The 21,133-nt window shown below is 38.6% G+C and overlaps 1 protein-coding gene across 1 annotated transcript; it reads left to right on the forward strand.

The window, feature by feature from the left end:
- The first annotated feature begins 13,170 nt into the window (after positions 1-13,170).
- LOC123245226 (intelectin-1-like) lies at positions 13,171-20,849 on the forward strand. Its single transcript, XM_044673991.1, has 7 exons — positions 13,171-13,288; positions 13,770-13,865; positions 15,192-15,439; positions 16,350-16,508; positions 16,621-16,741; positions 17,119-17,222; positions 20,697-20,849. Exons 1-7 carry the CDS (start codon positions 13,171-13,173, stop codon positions 20,847-20,849), a joined length of 999 nt encoding a protein of 332 aa, XP_044529926.1.
- The last annotated feature ends 284 nt before the right edge of the window (positions 20,850-21,133 follow it).

Raw genomic sequence — 21,133 nt, forward strand, 5'->3', positions numbered from 1 at the left:
GCTGAAAAAGCTTTTGACAAAATACAACACTCATTCCTATTGAAAATACTAGAAAGTATAGGAATAGAAGGACCTTTCCTAAAAATAATAAACAGTATATATCTAAAACCATCAACAAGCATTATATGAAATGGGGATAAATTAGAAGCCTTCCCAATAAAATCAGGAGTGAAACAAGGATGCTCATTATCACCTTTATTATTTAACATTGTACTAGAAACACTAGCTGCAGCAGTTAGAGAAGAAAAAGAAATTGAAAGTATTAGAAAAGGCAATGAGGAGACTAAGCTATCACTTTTTGCAGATGATATGTTGGTCTACTTAAAAAATCCTAGAGAATCAACTAAGAAGCTTATAGAAATAATCAACAACTTTAGCAAAGTTGCAGGATACAAAATAAATGTCCATAAATCATCAGCATTTATATATACTTCCAACACATCTCAGCAGCAAGAGCTAGAAAGAGAAACACCATTTAAAATCACCCTAGACAATATAAAATACTTAGGAATCTATCTACCAAAACAAACAGGAATTATATAAATACAACTACAAAACACTTTCCAAACAATTAAAACTAGATCTAAACAATTGGTAAAACATTTGTCGCTCATGGGTAGGATGAGCTAACATAATAAAAATGACCATTCTACCCAAATTAATTTACTTATTTAGTGTCATACCTATCAAACTACTAAAAAACTTTTTTGCTGAATTGGAAAAAAAACTATAACAAAGTTCATTTGGAATAACAAAAGATCAAGAATATCAAGGGAAATAATGAAAAAAATGTGAAGGAAGGTGGCCAGCAGTACCAGATTTAAACTGTACTATAAAGAAGTGGTCATCAAAACAATATTGTACTGGCTACGAGACAGAAGAGAGGATCAGTGGAATAGACTTGGGGTAAGTGACTCCAGCAAGATAGTCTATGATAAACCCAAAGAGCCCAGCTTTTGGGACAAAAATACACTATTTGACAAAAAATACTGGGAAAATTGGAAAACAATATGGGAGAGATTAGGTTTAGATCAATATCTCACACCCTACACCAAGATAAATTAAGAATAGATGAATGACTTGAATATAAAGAAGGAAACTATAAGTAAATTAAGTGAACACAAAGTAGTATACTTGTCAGATTTCTGGGAAAGGAAAGATTTTAAAACCAAGCAAGAGTTAGAAAAAAAATTACAAAATGTAAAATAAATAATTTTGATTAAATTAAATGAAAAAGGTTTTGTACAAAAACAATGCAACAAAAATCAGAAGGGAAACAACAAAGTGGGAAAAAATCTTTATAACAAAAAAACGGTGACAAAGGCCTAATTACTCAAATATACAAGTAGCTAAATCAATTGTACAAAAAATCAAAGTATTCCCCAATTGATAAATGGGCAAGGGACATGAATAGGCAATTTTCAGATAAAGAAATCAAAACTATCAATAAGCACATGAGAAAGTGTTCTAAATATCTAATAATTAGAGAAATGCAAATCAAAACAACTCTGAGGTATCACCTCACACCTAGCAGATTGGCTAAAATGATAGCAGGGGACAGTCATGAATGTTGGAGGTAATGTGGTAAAATTGGGACATTAACTGGTGGAGTTGTAAACTGATCTAACCATTCTGGATGGTAATTTGGAACTATGGCCAAAGAGCACTAAAAGATTGGCTGCCCTTTGATCCAGCTATACCATTACTGGGTTTATACCCTAAAGAGATCATAGGGAAAAAGACTTGTACAAAAATATTTATAGCTGCGCTCTTTGTGGTGGCAAAAATCTGGAAAATGAGGAGACGGCCTTCAATTGGGGAATGGCTGAACAAATTGTGGTATCTGTTCATGATGGAATACTATTGTGCTCAAAGGAATAATAAACTGGAAGAATTCCATGTGAATTGGAACAACCTCCAGGAACTGATTCTAAGTGAAAGGAGTAGATCCAGAAGAACATTGTACACAGATATGGAAACACTGTGGTAAAATAGAATGTAATGGACTTCTCTACTAGCAGCAATGCAATGATCCAGGACAATTCTGAAGGATTAATGGAAAAGAACACTACCCACATTCAGAGGAAGAACTACAGGAATGGAAACACAGAAGAAAAACAACTGCTTGAACACATGGGTTGATGTGGACATGATTTGGGATGTAGACTCTAAAGGACCACCCTAGTGCAATTATCAATAATATGGAAATAGGTCTTGATTGATGACACATGAAGAAACCAATGGAAATGTGTGTTGGCTATGGTGGGGCGGGATTGGGGGTGTGTGGAGGGGAGAGTAAGAATATGAATGATGTAACCATGGGAAAATTTTTTCTAAAAAATAAAATAAAATAACCCAATACCCCCTCTTTTATAGCTTCCTATTCACTACCTCCCCCTCCTGCATCCCTCTCCTCCCTTGCAGGAGGCCCCCTATTTCTGTTTGGTCCCATCAGGTCTGAGAGCTGCTCTCCTTCTGCTTCCTTCCAGGCTGTGGTTTGCTTGGCCCCTGCATGATCTCCTTCTCTGTGTGTGAACTAACTTGTCCAGAGTAAGGTTTTTAATGGTGTAAGATATTTGTCTATAATATATATAATCTAGAAATCATACTTTATGATCAACATAATAGCTCACTTATTATAAATAGGATAAAAGACATGATAACACATACTTTAAGTAATAACTCAAGTATTATTCTGGGACTATATTCTTAATCTGGTTACATTACTACTTTTGCCTGGGACTGAATTCTTACCATAAAATCACTGCCTCATTTCTAAAAATTATACTCCACATTGGATTAAGCTATTTATCAATGATTTTCAAGGTACCTGGTGGAGAGAACACTGTACAGTAAATCGCCTAGGGAAGACTCAGTCTTGTAGAGGCCTCATGCTTGCAAAGTCCATTAAAAGCAGGGAAAGAAAAATAACCTTTTAGTAACTTTCATGAACTTGAGGTATGATGAGTATTTAAATACAGAAAGAAATAATTCCCTAAGGGATAAATGGTCGTAGAATATGAACAGGCAGGCAGTTTTGATAAGAAGAAATCAAAGTTATCCATAGTCACATGGAAAAATGTTCTAAATCACAATTTGTTAGAGAAATGCAAATTAAAACAACTTCCAAATACCACTTTATGCTTATCAGATTGTCTAACATGACAGAAAAGGAAAATTACATATGCCAGAAGAATGTGGAAAAATAGGCTCACTAATAAACTGTTGGTGGAGTTATGGACTGGTCCAATCATTCTGGAGAATAATTTGGAACTATTGCCAAAAGGCTATGAAACTTTACCATATTCTTTGACCCAGCTATACTACCACTAGGTTTATATACCAAAAAGATAAATGAAAATGAAAATGAACCTATAACTACAGTGGTTGGGGAAGGGGTTGGGGGGAAGGGAGAGAATTTAGAACTCAATTTTTAAAAAACCTTTACCTTCCATCTTAGAATCAATACTGAGTATTGGTTCTAAGGCAGAAGAGCAGTAAGAGATAGGCAATGGGGGTTAATTGACTTATCCAAGGTCACATAACTAGAAAGTGTCTGAGGACAGATTTGAACCTAGGACCTCCCATATCTAGGCCTGACTCTCAATCTATTGACACATCCTTGGACCTCACAATTTTAAAGAATCAAATGTCAAAAATAAATGAAAGAAGAGGGAAAGAAAAAGAAATAATTACCATGTTTTACAAGGTAACTGAATGGTGGTAAAGAATAGTGTCTAAGTCAGTGCTGTGGTTTATCGTTGTCTTTCTTTGAAATTTAAAGACCAAATTTTCATCTGCAAAGTTGAAATCTGGGAACCTCAAGTTTTGCTCCTGTCCCTTGGGAAAATGTCTTAAGGGGCGGCCCAGATTGACTTTGTTTTAGACTGAACTATAGACCTTAAAGTACTTAATGATCCCAGTTTAGGTGGGACTAGTAGATATAATTAATAGTACCCTTTTTGTCCTAGAAATTTCCTACATTTTATCAGAGATCCCTTCCCAAGAAGACCAACACCTGTGCTATAACCATTCTTTTTTGTATCCATTGTAGTTGACCACTCCCTGATAGCCCAGTCTCTGGCTATGGCCTCTTTCCCAAGTCTGCTTGCAACCTGTCAATGTATGTTTGCTGTACTCAATTCCTCACAAGGTATTTAAGAACCCCATGTTCTTTATTCTTTAAAGAATCATCTAGCTCAGTGATCCTCTCAGAGATATTGTCCCCAGAGCCTCAGGGTTTCGACTCTGTGTTGTATTTGGCTCTTGGTTCTGTAATAGTGGCGGATCATTGGACCTATCTCTTTAGTGATTAAAGACTTGGTTTTTATGACTGCTTTAGTTACTTCTGTGTTTTTCCAAGTTGACACATCACAGCCCACCCTAGTGAAGGAAGGGGGAGGGGAAATCTTGCTTCAGGATTACTATAAAAAGTCTCTTTTTTCAGGTAGGCATGGGCATTTCCCCCTGGCAACTGGCTAGGAGTTGTCCCCTTTCTGTCTAGAGAAAGGTACTGGAGGAGGAGGAGGGTTATGATAGAGACTGAGTCTGTTCTGAATTTCATCATTCACTGTTTATGGAAATGCTTAATAAAGTCTATCTTGTCCTTGGCCTCCAGACTTGGAGATTTTATATTTTCATGGCAAGGGTCTTACCCCTGTTCCACACAGCACTTCTGAGCCTCACTCCTGATGGCGAGAGTGAGAGTGTCCCCCTTTCATGAAAACGAATAAAACTTCTGACTTTTCAACTGTCATCTTCTGACTCCAGATTTGTAATTGGGGTTTGGGTGGATGGTCATTTTTGTCCCACTCAGTTTGGAAAAAAGATGGTTGAGGGAGGTTTATGGGAGCCACTGATTAGCTCAGTCCTGTAGTGACTGAAACTAATCTTGGATAATGCATATTAAATTATAATAATTGATTTGTAAAAGTGAGAGAGAAAGAAAGGAAAATCACCAGGTTGCCCTCACTAAAAAAAGAAACTGCTTCTGTTCTTCCCCAGAAGTTCTGAGCTAAGGTTCAACTGGATTATTAACGTGCTCCAGAGAAGGGGGGAAAAATCCGGACTGCAACTCATGTTCAGGGAAATATTCAGCCAAAACAGGGACTTTCTGATTGGACAGTCCGACTCACAAGTCCTGACCTCCAGGCACATCATCAGCTACTCAAGGACTTCTACCAGCCCCTTCAGGTAGTCAGGACACCAGGTGCCCATGTAGCTCCCAATCACATCACATGGCATTCTCACTTAATGCCCATGTACAGGTAAGGGGTTGCATTTTTATGTTAATTTTACATATTCCACACATTTCAATAGCCTATTTATTAGTGTTCCTGCTACAAGTCTCTCCCCATTCCAGTTTTTCCTAAACTCAACTGCCAACATTATACCTCTAAAGCTCAGGTCTGACCTCCCTACTCAGTAAAATGCAGTGTCTCCCTATTGTCTCCAAGCTCAAATCTACACAATTCCTGCCTCAAAGCCCATTGGTATGAGACTCTTTTTCTTGGCAGAAATGAAGGCTCTGCAGAGCTGGTGAGAAGTGAGAGAATTCCAAGCCCAGGCAGCTTCCCCTTTGGAGACTTTCCAAGTGAGAATCTTTTTGGGAGTTCTTTCCTGTTCCTCACATGGCAGAGTCTTCATCTCCAGCAATAGAAAGAGAGTCCTGTATAAATGGGCTTTGGGACACATGTTGAATTTAAAATCCTCTACCCTTTATAATTGATCTTCCAGCCTCATACCTTTCCTGTCTTTTTAATTCATTCTTTTCCCCCCCTTTTTGCCCCTTCAGTTGACCTCTCTTTTTTATCAAAATCTCTTATCAAGGAATGTATGATGTAATCATTTTTTTTTTGGTGATAATTGTGACTTTTTTTTTAACATTTATTAATATTCATTTTTAACATGGTTACATGATGTGATGTAATCATTTTTAGAGTGTGAATTTTAATCAACTGTTAGCTCTTTCCCAGAAACATTCACATTTAATCTTCTTAACGATGAAAGAAAAATCTATTCACTTTTGGGAATTTCAGAAATCAGCGCATAGGTAGAATACAGTTTAGAGAGCAGTTGGACTTGAATGGTTCCTCATCACCTTTCTCTTGGATTATTGTACTAGACTGTAATATCCATGATCTTAAGTGGGGTTAAAATTTCCTCACAGAATTCCACAGTGCCCCCCAGAATTCCAGGAGAGGGGGCAGTTGGGGCAGTTAAGAACCTGGGTATAAAAAGCCAAGATATACAACTTGCAAGGACACTTTGGACACTGCTTTTGGGGTTCAAGGGAGGCTGGGAAGAAGTGTAGCATTGCTTTTTGTTAGCTCATCTCTGACCTCAGGAAGCAGAGTGTTACATTGCTGGTTTACTCCATAGAGACTATATCAGGCTGTGTGCACTGGAAAAATTACCTCACTTGCAGTTCTCAATTGATCTCGACTTCAAACAGATCTTCAATCAGTTACCTTCCCCATCTTAAACTTAGTAATATTAGATTAAGAGTAAGGGTTAGTTAGTGAGTGAGATAAAAGTTGTTATTCAAAGCACTTTCCCCTCTGGGGAAAGTGAAGCCAACAAGTTTACTGGAGATTTTAGATAGCTTACCTCCTCCTCATTCCTAAAATCCATCTTCCCCTCTCCTTGTTTTCCTGAAGTTAATAAATCCCTTTCCCAGTTGAATTTGAGAGCCTGTGTGAGGTTATACCAAGCTATACTTACCACCAATATACATTACCTAGGCAAAAACTTCATCTAAGCAAGCACTGGAACAGCTGTTGTCCAGTGAGCAGTTCTGCTGATTGAGAAGACAACTAGAACCTTTTATCTACCTCATGGTTTAGGGAATAATATTTAAACAGTGGAAGTTGCTAATCTCAGTGAGATCAATTCCTATTGTAAGAAGGAAAATTTACATATATATATATAAATGTGTGGCTGCCAGGAATCAACAATTCAGGTTGATTCCGTAATTAAATCAGACCCAAGTCAGCATCGGGTTGAGGAGTTTATTTACAATCTGGTAGGTAAAAAGTAGGAATAAAGAGAAAGGGAGAGGCTAGTCCAGGCCAAAGGCCTGGACGGAGAGAGAAGGTTAAAAGGCTAAATAAATGAAGCTGTAAGCCACAAGGCCCAACAGCCAGATAGAATTGGCCCAGCTAGGCCAAGGAAGTCAGCCTAACTTACCCACGTGACAATATAGAGTATAAGCTGTCTGTGGTCTCAGGAGATGCTTCTATTTCCCAGTTCGAGAGGGCAACTGCCCCCACAGGAAGTTCACTAACTTACTTAAAGAGATAGTGTCTTTCATCATTTCCTGTGGTCCACCTCTAATTCAAATGGACAAATGGCAGTTTCTACATTGATTTGGACTGCCCAAAGGGCAGTCCCTTATTCTTGATTTGTTACTTATTGTCACGTGTAAGGGAGGTTAGGATTACATCATTTCTACGCCTAGGATGGGTAGATTTTTGACTATTAATGGGTTCGAGCTAATTCTATTTACACACTATCTATCAACCAACTTAGCCCTGAATTAGTCAAGCCTGTTCAGTCTCCATTACTAGACCTACAGGGGATTCAGTTAACAATTATTTCCTTTTGAATAACTGTTTCAAGTGGGGGGAAGGGGAAGAATTCTATCCACTCCTACCCCTGGTAGGATAGCAGCATCCTGCTTGCTCTGACTCCATTATCAACCATTGCAAATATGACCCAATTCAACAACTCCTAGCTGGTTTTCCTACTTCCAGTATTTCCTCTCTTTCAGATATCCTACAAACACAGCTGACAAAATAATTTTCTGAAGGTCAATATCTGATTCCATCATGCCTTTCCAAAAAACTTTCAATGGTTCCCTATACCCATTGGATAAAATAGAAATCCTCTGACACTTGCATTTAAGCCCTCTGCAGATGTGTCCTAACCTGTATCTCTTGCCATAGTTTATGACAGTCTCCAACACACTGTAAATTTCTTCCATGCTAGATCACTAGTTGTTTCTAAAATTCAACATTATTTACCTGACTTTGGCACATTTTTGTAAATTCTTCCCCCATGCCAGGAAAGAAACTATTCCTCATCGCTACCTGCCCATCACAATGCTTATGTTTCTTCAAGGCTCACCCTGGGTGCCACCTCCTCTGTTCTCTTTTCTTCCTCAAATTACTTTGTACCTATTTCTGTGTATATAATTTTATGTCCACAGGCAAATATAAGTTCCTTGAGACCAGAGTCTGTTTTGTTTCTGTTTCTGTATCCCCAGGGCTCAGTACAGTGCTGTTTATATGATAGGTTCTTGATAAAGATTTGCTGAATTTAGTGGAAAGTGAAATATTCTTTGCTGTCTGAGTAGAAATACTGCAAAGGTCACCCCTCCATATCCTTGTCACTTCCATTTTGTTGGAAATGCCTTTCTTTTTTCCTACCATTGGATTTTACCTGTCAGACTAGGGAAAATGGTCTATTCATCAGTATAGTTCTCCAAGCTTATATTTCCTCTCCTCAAGGATTAGCATTCATATGTAGGGGGTTTGTGTTGTGGTTTTCCCACTTGTTTTCTTATGAGTGGCTTACAGATCAGTTAGGGGAAATAACTTTTCTATTTAAGTTGAACATCTGATCTTTATCTCTTAATGAGAAGTAAAATTTCTGTAGGAACTCTAGGAATAAAGTAGTATGAAGAAAATGAAGCTGTCACACTGAATGCAGGCAAAGGTAAAAGATTCAATAAAAACAAGAGATTATTGCAGAAGCATCATGAAATTCATCCAAATTAGCCATGTAAATTAATTTGGGGAAATTTTCAAATTCCTTTTTTAAAAGTTCATTTATCTCTCTATTTATTTATTTAATTTAGAATATTTTTCCATGCTTACATGATTCATGTTCTTTATCCATCCTTCTCCCACTCTCTTCCCGTAGCCAAGGAGCAATTCCACTGGGTTTTACATGTGTCATTGATCAAGATCTATTTCTATATTATTAATATCTGCACTAGGGTAATTGTTTAGATTCTACATCCCCAATCATATCCCCGTCGAACCATGTGATCAAACAAATGTTTTTCTTCTGTGTTTCTACTCCCACAATTCTTTCTCTGGAAATAGATAGTATTTTCTCTCTCATAAATCCCTCAGAATTGTCCTGGATCATTGCATTGCTGCTAGTAGAGAAGTCAATTATATTTGATTGTGCCACAGTGTATCCTTCTCTGTGTATAATGATCTCCTGGTTCTGCTCCTTTCACTCTGCATCAATTCCTGGAAGTTGTTCCAGTTCATATGGAATTCCTCCAGTTCATTATTCCTTTTAGCACAATAGTATTCCTTCACCAACAGATACCACAATTTGTTCAGCCATTCCCCAATTGAAGGATATTCCCTCATTTTCCAATTTTTTGCCATCACAAAGAGTGCGGCTATAAATATTTTTCTACGTGTCTTTTTCCTTATTATCACTTTGGCCACAGCAGTGGTATGGCTGGATCAAAGGGCAGGCAGTCTTTTAAAGCCCTTTGCACTTTCCAAATTGCTCTCCAGGATGGTTGGAACAATTCACGACTACACCAGCAGTGCATTAATGTCCCCATTTTGCCACATCCGCTCCAACATTTATTACTTTCATTTGCTGTCATATTGTCCAGTCTGTTAGATGTTAGGTGGTACCTCAGAGTTGTTTTGATTTGCATTTCTCTGATTATAAGAGATTTAGAACACTTTTTCATGTGCTTATTGACAGTTTTGATTTCTTTATCTGAAAATTGCCTATTCGTGTCCTTTGCCCTTTATCAATTGGGGAATGGCTTGATTTTTTGTACAATTGATTAAGCTTCTTATGAATTTGAGTAATTAGACCTTTGAAGGAGGTTTTTGTCACAAAGGTTTTTTCCCCAATTTGTTGCTTCCCTTCTAATTTTGGTTGTATTGGTTTTGTTTGTATGAAATCTTTTTAATGTAATAAAAATTATTCCTTTTTCATTTTGTAGTATTCTCTATCTCTTTCTTGGCTTTAAAACCTTTCCTTTCCCAAAGATCTGACAGGTAAACTATTCTATGTTCACCTAATTTATTTATAGTTACCTTCTTTACATTTAAGTTATTTTCAAATTCTTAAAAAATCTATTGTTTGGCAAGAAGGTCTAAAATTTATAATTGAATATTTGGCCTAGTTTCCAGGTGTTTTCGTTAGCATTCCTAATTAGCATCTCAGACATATTTAGTATTTAGAAAGGGACGTCTGGCCTAGGCACAAAAATTCCAGTCTCCCCTCTCCTCTCTCCCCATCCTCATTGTTTCCAGTCATAAATATATTAACTTTACTGGTAATAAGAATTTAGCAATTCTGGGTTTTATCTAGACTTTCGTATCTCAAAAATATTCCTTTGATTTGACTAGCTGTATTGTTTCCCCTGTCTTCTACTGACATCCTTCCTGTGTTCAGTGGGTAATGATTTTTCCTGATAAAACTCAAAGTGGACCACCAGCATGAGTACTCTTCCCATCCTTTATTCTGGCTCCCCGTCCTTCTATAATTTCTACTGCTTCATGTCAGATGCTTCTTCCCAGGCAAAAACCCCTATCTGGGCCTGATTGAACCAGTGGTAGCAACTTCTAAGCTTCACAACAAATTCCTGTTCTATAATGCATACATATAGGAAATAAACCCACTCATCTAAGCCAATAGCAAAACAAAAATCAGAAACTACGCATTTAAGAATATACCAAATAATACTGAGTGAAAGAATCCTCCCACTGGGAGCAAGATGTTTCAGCTGAACCAAGAAGAGTCCTACATCCTACTCAAGAGAAAGTTTCCCATAGTGTCTAGGGCAGGAAAATAGGGATAGGAAAATGATCAATGTGCCAAGCTTCTAGACATGCTGGTTTCTTCCCAGAATCTTTCCCTCAGGAACCTGAAGAGAATCTTCAACCTTGGATGTTCTCTCTGTGAGAATTCATTTTGTATTTAATGTGTTATTCTCAGGATCAGGGTCCTGTATATTAGAGAGAATCCTTGGGTCAGGGCCCTGGATCAAGGGCTCTCTTCAGGCTATTGCTTTTATATTTTCTTTCTTCTTCAGAATTCCAAGGAATCTTTTCATTTCAACAAATCCTGGTTGAAAGATGAAGGAGGCAACAATTCTTTTCCTGCCTATTTGCTAGCCTATTCAATAAATTGATATCCTTACCCAGAAAACAACCTTTCAAAATAATTTTAATCATAGCATCTCTCAAATATGGAAGCTAGATGTCCAAGATGACTCTCTCTAGTTCTTATCAACTCTCCCCCTTTTTTACACTGGCATAGATTACTGAATAATCAGTCTACGCCAATGAGGAAAATCGCATGGAAATGAATTTTGACCTATGGATTATATATAATTGTGTATATGAACATACATGTCCATATCTATATATGTGTGTTCAGAAGGTATATGTATATTTGTATTTATGCTCATATGTATGAGTTTGTGTGTTTAAGGGTAGTTTGTTTATTATGGAAAGCCATTCTCCTTCTGCTTGAGAATAAATGTGACTTCTGGCCTGTGCTTATTTTTCCTGAGCCTATTAAAGCTGAACTTTAGCAGTTAGATAAAAAACCAAAAGTTATCTTCTTAAATTTAGTGAAATTTGAACCCAGGTGATCTCTGACCTCAAATGCATTATATGCAAAAGGAAAATGAAAAATGATGGGGTAGATGTTGGAAACTTTTAATAACTCCAAAAAATACCCTCTAAACAACATGAAGGTGAATTATGGAGTGGCAGATTAAAGAAAGGAACAGAGTAAATCAACCTTCCAGCTCAGTAGACTTGGAGGCTTGGCAGGAAAGATTTGTTTCATGGGGGTGAGATAGAAGTGTAGACCTGCTGCAATCCTCACCCACCTTCCAAGACTCTGAGTCCCTGCCCAAGTCAGCACAAAGACCTCAAGACACTGCCTAAGCCAAGAGCAAAGCATTTCTATGCTCACTCTTCTTTCTGAAAAAGATTAAACCATTCACTGGTTGGAACTGTTACAATTCAGTAGAGATATTGAAAGACTTTGGATCTTTGAGCCTTTGATTCCCTACAAGTTAAAGAATAGACATTCAATGCCTTTACAAAATTATGTCTAAGTAGAGAGTAAGGTACAAAGAGCTGGTTTTCTTTCATTAAAGTATTTATCCACATTGGCATCCCCATAGAGAAGTTGTTAGATCAATACACAATATTATCAGTTTTTGTGATAACATTGGAGAGACCCTTCTGCTGCGTCCTGAGTTCTAACAGGTTGGATCCTTTGAAAATCCTTTGAAGTTTTACTCTTCCCCTATTGCCTTCTTTAGCTACCATATGCTACTTAAGATAAAAGAAGACTCTTCAGGCAGGCAATTTTTGACTTCCTCCCAATGCCATACTTTCTACTGATGTGAGGCTTTGGGGACAGATGGTTACTGAAGGGCCCTGGTCATGTTGGCCAGAATTATTTGTGGGAAGAACAGACTTAATTCTCCTCATTGTCAAGTGTCCAAAGGGAGGGGCAGCAGAACATGTTATTGGGGCAGAGTTCTATAAAGAGCTGAGTTTTTCACCCCCCAACAAAGGAGAATCCTCACTCAGCAGAGGGAAAGCCAAAGAACTCACCTTTCTCTGAAGCTTTGAGGAGGCATTAAGTAAAGAAAGCCACAGCTCTGTGGGCCTCAGGTACTGGAAGGGCAGGGATGGTTTCAGGTCTGTCTCAACCCCAAGGTGGAGGGTCTAGGCAGGGATGTGTTGGTGCCAACTCACACTGGCTTCCATCATGAAAATTTCAGTTTGAACATTTTTAGCAAGGAAACCAACAAATACTATATATCAGAACCTGATTTCTTGTTTTGTTAATTGCCCAGAATTAAAGAGATGGGAAAAAAATGTCAATAATGTAGGTTAAACTTAAAAGTGTGTCTAGCATACATTATATATGTACATTATAGCATAACATATGTATATACTATTATAACACATGTTAAATGTACTTTTAAGTGCATGTTTTGGGTCTGTGTGTGAGTATATGTGTTTATATTTACTTGTGTAGAGATGTGACTGTTCAACTTTTACCAACACACTCATAGTGTGGATCAGGATAGAAGGAAGGCTCAGAGGATTTCCTAGCCTAGGGACAATACCCAAGAAAGTGGTTTGGGAAATGGGAAATAATAGTCTCCAGCCTCCCTTTGCAGAGACAATTATTTGCATTGAGAAGATGATGATGTGGCTTTCTACATTGCTGTTCCTATTGTTGCTGAACAAAGAGGGCTGTGTTGGTAAGTCCAATTTCCTATCAGCACTGAGCCACCCAGCTGCCTCCAAATTATGGCTTTTCTAACCACCCCATTTTAATTCAGGCTTTATGGGGCTAGATTCTATACAAAGCATTGTTAGAAATGAATGTGACTAAGGGGAGCTAGGTGGCTCAATGGACAGAGAGCCAGTCCTCAAGACTGGAAGTCCTGGGTTCAGATTTGTCCCCTGATACTTTCTAGCTGTGTGACCCAGCACAAGTCACTTAACCTCAATTGCCTAGCCCTTCCCTCTCTTCTGCCTTTGGAAACAATACTTAGTATTGATTATGAGACTGAAGGTAAGAGGGGTTTTTTTGTTTTGTTTTGTTTTGTTTTGTTTTAAGAAAGGAGTGTGATCCTTGATCTCTTCAAGAAGGACAGATGAAAACAGAACTCTGTGGTGTGGTAGGGACTTGTGCAAAGCAGTAACTGTAAGCATTCTCTTCTTGTTTTGGGGACTCAGGTCAACTTCTGTCCCTACAAGCAGCCTGTGCTTATTCCAATGGATATATACCTCAAAGTTGCAAGGAAATCAAAAAGAAATGTCCAGAGTCAGATGGTGAGTGAAGACACGGTCAGGTTGGCCCCTGCCAGGGTTTTCAAAATGCAAACTGAACCACTTTTCAGCCCATCTCATCCCAACTGTGGCAACCAAATTTTGTCTAGGAGATTTGAGCCCTAACAGAGTTTCAGCAGACTGAATTCAGAGAGGCCAGAAGGCAATAAACTTGCATCATCTTTGGGTTTTTTCCATTTTATTTCCTTCCACAATTTCTAGCCCCTCTTTCTTCTCTTTCTTGGCTACTCTTGTTGTTTTTGGATCATTTCAGTCATGTCTGCCCCTTTGTCACCCCAACTGGGGTTTTCTTGGCAGAGATATTGGAGTGGTTGGCCATTTTCTTCTCTAGTTCATTTTATAGATTAGGAAACTGAGGTAAACAGGTCAAGTGATTTGCCTAGAGTCATAGAGGTAGCAAATGCCTAAGGTCAAATTTGAACTAAGGGAGGTGAGTCTTCCTGACTTGAAGGCTGCTACTCTAACTACTCTGCCAATTCCATGCCCCGTGGCTATACTACAGACATGAAATTGGAGAGAGCTGAGAGGGAACATTTCTTTTCTGTCTTGTGCTCCACTCAGTACTTTCATTGCAGGATAGAGCCTCTCTGATTAAGGGCCTTGGAACCAAGCTTAGAGGGAGAAAGCTTCAGGGTCAGTGATGTGAGATGGCATAGAAGCTAGGGAGTCTGTATATCTCAGAGGTCTCTGTTTCTCAGGAATAGCATTATAAACTTGTAGTGTTGAACTTCCCATTTACAAGCTTTCAGGTGCTGGTTCAGGTCTGCACATCACTATAATCTTTTAAGCGAATTCTTTGTGGACTTGTTTAGGAGTGGGCAAGAGAAAGCATGTGTGATATAGTAGAAAGAGATCGAGGCTCAGAGCCCATGAAGTTAGCTTCAGAGCTTTGTTTTAACACTAATTAGCTGTGTGATTATTGGATAGGTAAGTAACTTCTTTAAGTCTCAGGTTCGAAATGTATAAAAGGAGAATCAGAAAACATGCGTTACCCATCTCACTGAGTAGTGTTTAGGAAATCTCTTTTTTCAATCGTGTAGATATTATACAGAAGAGAATGTTATTATGATACAGAAAAATAGTCTCAACAATAGATTTTCAGTGGGAATTCTTGCTTCTGTGCCCTGCTTCAGCCTCAGCTTAGAAATACTCTCCCAGAATGAGGGAGAGTTTCTCTAGTAAGGAAAGTCTCAAGACCAGGTCTGGGTGAGTCCTAGAAAGTGTTTTCTGTTATTTTAGTCTTTTTATGACCCTTGGATTTCTCCTGTGCTGTCAGTGAGTGAGCCTCACTCCCTTTGTTGTCTGCAGATGGTCTGTACTTCCTCCAGAGTGGGAATGGGAACATCTACCAGACCTTTTGTGACATGAGGTCTGGGGGAGGTGGCTGGACCCTGGTGGCCAGTGTGCATGAGAATCACTTGGCAGGGAGGTGCACCCAGGGGGATCGTTGGTCCAGCCAGCAAGGCAACAGAAGGGACTACCCTGAGGGCGATGGGAACTGGGCCAATTATGCTACCTTTGGATCTGCAGAAGGTGCCACCAGTGATGACTACAAGGTATGCCCAGGATTCCTGCCAGATCCTCTCTGTCTGAATGACAAATGCTTCTTGTCTGAATGAGTGTGGCTTACCTGTAGATGGGTTCTGGGTTATTCTTCTGGGCTTGTGGTACTTGGATAATTTATGTGAGGAGGATGCTAAGCGGACTAGGCTATTTACTCATTTTCTTCAACAGTGCTTTATTTTTTCCTAATTACACGTAAAAACTATTTTAGGACATTCATTTTCTGTCATTTTTGAGTTTCAAATTCTATTCCTCTACCCTATCTCTCTTTCCTCTTCCCTAAGACAATAAGCAATTTCATATTGGTTATATCTGTGCTATCATACAAAACATATTTTCATATTAGTCATGTTGTGGAGAAAGATACATAAAAATGAAACAAAGGGGGAAATGGTATGAGTTGATCCACTTTCAAACTCTATTTGTTCTAGGCTAATTATTTATGATGGGGAGAAATTAGATGTGTTTGTTCTGACCCCAGCAAGTAGAAGCAGGAAGAGGAGAGAAGTGAAAAGATGATAATTTAGGGTTGATGTCAGGAAAACCCCATTTCTTAACAATTCTAATTGTTTAAAAGTAGAATGGATTACCTTGAGGATGCAGTGGGGGAGGTTGGGGATCGTGGGGGTGGGGTGGGGGGGGGTTCCCTTTCATTGAAAGTCATCAAACCAGACAGCCTCTTGTTAGATATATTAGTTGGGAATCTCTTTTTTACAGTTCAACAAGATATCTTTTATGTCTTTTCTATCTTTCCAATTTTGTGATTCTGTTTTGCACCTTTGTTACACATATGATCAGAGGGAGTTGAAAGCTCAGCGTATAAAATAAGGGACTTTAGATTTAGTCCAAGTCTTTATGTGTCCTCCTGGAAGACATTGGGCTCAGACTCCTGTCGTCCTCTAGAATCCAGGATACTATAGCATTCAGGCCAAGGATCTGGCCATCTGGCATGTGCCCAACAAGTCTCCCTTGAAGCAGTGGAGGAATAGGTCCCTGCTGAGATATCGTACCAACAATGGCTTCTTCAAGGGTTTTGGAGGGAACCTCTTTGCCCTGTATCAGGTAAACTGGTTTCTTTTGTGCTAGGTGGGGGGGGGGGAGCCTCCCTAGGAAATGGTCTCAACAGGACCCCTATACCCCTATCCTCACGTTGTCATTTTTTTGTGGGCTCTAGAGGTATCCAGTGAAATATGGGATTGGCAAGTGTTGGAATGACAATGGCCCAGCTATACCTGTCATCTATGATGTTGGTGATGCACAAACAACTGCCCGTTATTACTCTCCAGATGGCCAGAGTGAGTGTTTGTTGTGTGAGCCCCAAACAATTACATCAGCTCTTATCTTCATCCCTGTGACCTTCATAATGTAATGGTGACATGCCCATAAAAGGAATAGCATGGTTTTCCTCCAATCGTCAGGCAAGCAAGGGGACTTGACTGAGGCTCAGGGCTGGGGATTTCTTTGCGTATCCTTGCCCTTTCTGGCTATGTCTGTGGTGGTAAAGCATGAGTACCTGCTCCAAGATGGGCTTGCTCTGAACCATTAGAATGTTAAACCATAGTCTGGGTTCTAAGGTACCTCATACGGGGAACTCCAGGGCTGCTCCTTTGAAGTAAATTTCTTAATTTTTGCTTTTCACAATAATCACACCAATTCTTTTGTGTCTTGCCAGAGGAATTGGTTGGAGGCTTTGTCCAGTTCCGGGTATTTAATGGACAAAAAGCAGCCAATGCCCTGTGTGCTGGAATACGAGTCACTGGATGTAACACTGAACATGTGAGTCCTGGGACTGATCAGAGGGTTTGGAGAGTAGCAATTCTGGAAGCTCTGAGCCTGGTGGAGCCATTTGAGAACCTTACACTGACTCTAGTTATTTCAGGTCATTGTAGAGAGATTGAGGGGGAAAGAAAGAGGCAGAAACACTGAGACAGAGACAAAGCGAGCTAAAAACACAGAGAGAGATAGAGACAGAGACAGAGATAGAGACAGAAAGATAGACAGAGATGGAGAGAAAGTCCTGAGCCAAGGGGATTATTAATAGTAACAGTAATAATAGCTACTGTTTACACAAAACTTGAAGGTTTACAAAGTATTTGATACATATTTTCTCATTTGATTCTCACAGCAACTCCGTAGTAGATGACATTATTATACCGACTTTAACAAGGAACAAAGATTGAAAGAGTTGCAGTGATTTACCCAGAATCATATAGTTGGGCAGTAACCAAAGCAGAATCCAAACTCAGAACTTCCTGACTCCATATCCAAAACTTTACCTACTATGGTATCTAATATCCTCCCCTTGATTAGTGCCAGCTCCTTTGTTTTAAGGAATCTCACTGGACTGGATAAATGTCTTCTCCTTCCAGATGACAGGCACTGAGGGAATAATCTAGTTTTGGGTAGAGGCAGCTGCTGAGCATCAGAGGAAGAGGTAAAAGTTCTGTTTGAGAATGAAAACAATCTACTTCACACACGAAGTAAACCTGCTAGATAGGCAGTGGGTACAGTACCTATCCTAGAGTCAGGACAGTCCTGAGGTAAAATGCAGGCTCAGATACTGCCTGTGTGACTCCTGGCAAGTGACTTAGCTTCTTTTTGCCTCTTTCCTCATCTGTAAAATGAGAATAGTGCTAGCACCTACCTTCAAGAGTTGTTATGAGGATGAAATTAGAAAATAATTTTATAGTGCTTAGCCCAGGGCTTTGCATATAGTAAGTCCTAGATACATATTTGTTATTACTCTTATTACTAATAGCTGAAATAATGGAAACCTTGGAGGTGTTTGGCCAGTCATTTTTAAATCTTCTATTGTTTGAGTCAATTGATTCAAAAATAGCTATTTAGCAATCTCCATGGTTCAATAAATGTGGAGGACCGAACTCACCCTTTATGGAGATCAGTTGTGTTTGCCTCATTGTAGTGGTCAGCAGGCTAGACAGGCATTTAGGATCATAAGGCTTAGAGGACATCCAGTGAAACTGCCTCGCTTTATACATATTGAGACAGGTTTTGAGAATCAAATGTTAAAAGTGACAGAGGCAGGATTCAGTCTCAGTTCCTCTCAGTCCACATGATTACTATTTCCAGTGAGCCAACTCATTATCTTCAGTGAGTTGTAATTTGTAATTTGTAAAGCATTTATGACAGTGTCTGGCACATAGTAAGTGCTATTTTAATGTTTATTTCATTCCCTCTTTCCCTTTGCTGCTTCTTTATTGCTTTTTTTTCTTTTAAAAGATTCTTAGAATATCTAGGCCGATAAAAAGACCCTGTGTGAACTAGCAGTGTTATAAAAAAAGAACTAATTCTGTCCTAGGATATATTATGATATAAATAGCCCACATTGCCCATGTCTGACCACATTTGGGACCATATGTTTCATTCTATGAACCGCATTTGAAGAAGGGTATTAGCAAATTGCACACTATTCAGGGCAGGGTAATTAGAATGTTGCTGGATCAGGAAATCAAAGGATCATAGATTTAAGGATTTCGAAGTCACTTAATCCAATTTATATGCACCCCTTCCACATTGCACGGTTAAAATAGCAAAGCCTTCTGTGATGTGGAAAATCTATGTAAAAAACGTTGGCCCTTCATTTATGCCAGAGAAGTTTGTTTTTTTTTTTTCCTCTTTTTTATGGGGTGTTTACAGTACCTTTTTGTAAAATTTCGTTTAAATAATTGGTTATTGGATATATATATATAGGTCAATGATAATTTACAATACTGTAAGAGAAAGAAATTAACAATGAAATAAATACAAAAAATTTTAAAAAGAAACTAATTTGAGGAGAATGATACTGAATATATTGCATGTATAAACACAAGCCATTTAAAAAATACCTTTTGAAATTCCCTAGTGGCACTCACCATTAGCCTATGGAACTGTAGTTCTTTTACTACAAATTTAATTTTAAGAAGAAAAAATGTGCAGCTGTTCATTGTTGTTATTAAACAGTAAAGTATATACTGCACAGGTAATATACAGAACAGCCCATACATTTTATCCATTTTTAAGTTTCTAAACTTTTAGAGATATATTTTTATTTCTAGTCTTCATGTATTGTCTGCTGGCTTTCATGTTCTTTTCAAAAACTTTAATTTCTTACTTATTTTAACTTTAAAAAGAAATTATGTATATTTATGGCATTAAAGATAAAATGTGTTGGTATTACACAATATTATACATATGTTTTATGCATTTCTGACTTTCTAAACTTATTCTTCGTCATCTGCTGACCTTCACTTGTTGTCTTCTGCAAACCTCCCCAACAATTCCCATTTAATTTTTTATGCCAACTCATGTGATAAATCAAAACCACAATGGGGAAAGTCATGATGTGGAGGGGTGATACTTGTTCTTATTCTTTATTTTTAAATAAATTTTCATTTTTATTCTGAACTTAAATATCAAATAGAATGTTTACTATAAGTCATTCTACAGTATAGTAAACTGAGACCCAGATAGGGGAAATTGGCTTGACCAAGGTCATCCAGAGAATAAGGAAAAGAACTAGGATTCAAACCAAGGTTTTCTGATTCCAGAATAAAGGGGCTTTCTTCTGTGCCTGAGAAAGCCTTTCCAAGGACTAAGTGGATATAGACTCATATTGGCTGAAAGGATTGCTAAAGTCTAGGTTGTTAGGGAAGGTTTCCCATAGGACATAGCATTTGAACTAGATCTTGAAGTCATTGGTTGTTGGTTGTCCCTTGCAGTGGAAGAGAACCCAAAAGATATCACTATATCAGGGTCAATTTATAGTGTGTCCAATTGTGGCTCAGACCAATATCAACTGGGAAGGCTGTACCACAATTTTAGCACAAATATATAATCATTATGTAATCAAGGAGCAGAAGGGTGGGCACTACAGGTGTGGTGACAGCTAGCATTCTGGGGAAACTGTAAATTCCATATATCTTTTTTTTTTAAAATTAAATCCTTACCTTCCATTTTGTAGTCAATACTGTATATTGGTTCCAAGGCAGAAGAGTGGTAAGGGTAGGCAAGGGAGGTTAAGTGACTTGCCCTGGGTCACACAGCTAGGAAGTCTTTGAGGTCAGATTTGAACCTAGGACCTCCCATTTCTAGGCTTGGCTCTCAATCCACTGAGCCACCTAGCTACCCACTAAGTTCCATATATCTTGATGAGGCCAAGGGATTCCATGCATTTCCTTACCTTAACAAATTTTCCCAGTAAATATAAAGTTCCAATGGTTCTTTCATTGCCATTTTTCTCCTTTGCAGCACTGTATTGGTGGAGGTGGATACTTTCCAGAAAAGTCTCCCAGGCAGTGTGGGGATTTCTCTGCCTTTGACTGGAATGGCTATGGAACTCATGCTGGTAGTAGCAACAGTCGGGCGATAACAGAGTCTGCTGTGCTCCTGTTCTACAGATGACTATTTTGACATTCTAGAACCAGACATTTGCAGATTCATGAATGGATTACTTCCCTTCTCCCCAAGAACCAACATGAGATGATTCCTTTGGGCATGGAGTTTGGAGAGAATAATAAATCCCATTAAACCACAACTGTTGGTTCTCTAGTGGCCTTGGTCAAGACTCTTAGCTACTCTAGATTTTCTTTTCTTTATTTGCAAAATGAGAGAATTGGATTAGATATTCCCTGAGGTTCCCTGAATCTCTAGACCTATGGTACTATCATCCTATGACTATAGGTGGA

This window comes from Gracilinanus agilis, chromosome 4 (assembly GCF_016433145.1).
Source record: "Gracilinanus agilis isolate LMUSP501 chromosome 4, AgileGrace, whole genome shotgun sequence".
Classification (NCBI taxonomy): Eukaryota; Metazoa; Chordata; class Mammalia; order Didelphimorphia; family Didelphidae; genus Gracilinanus; species Gracilinanus agilis.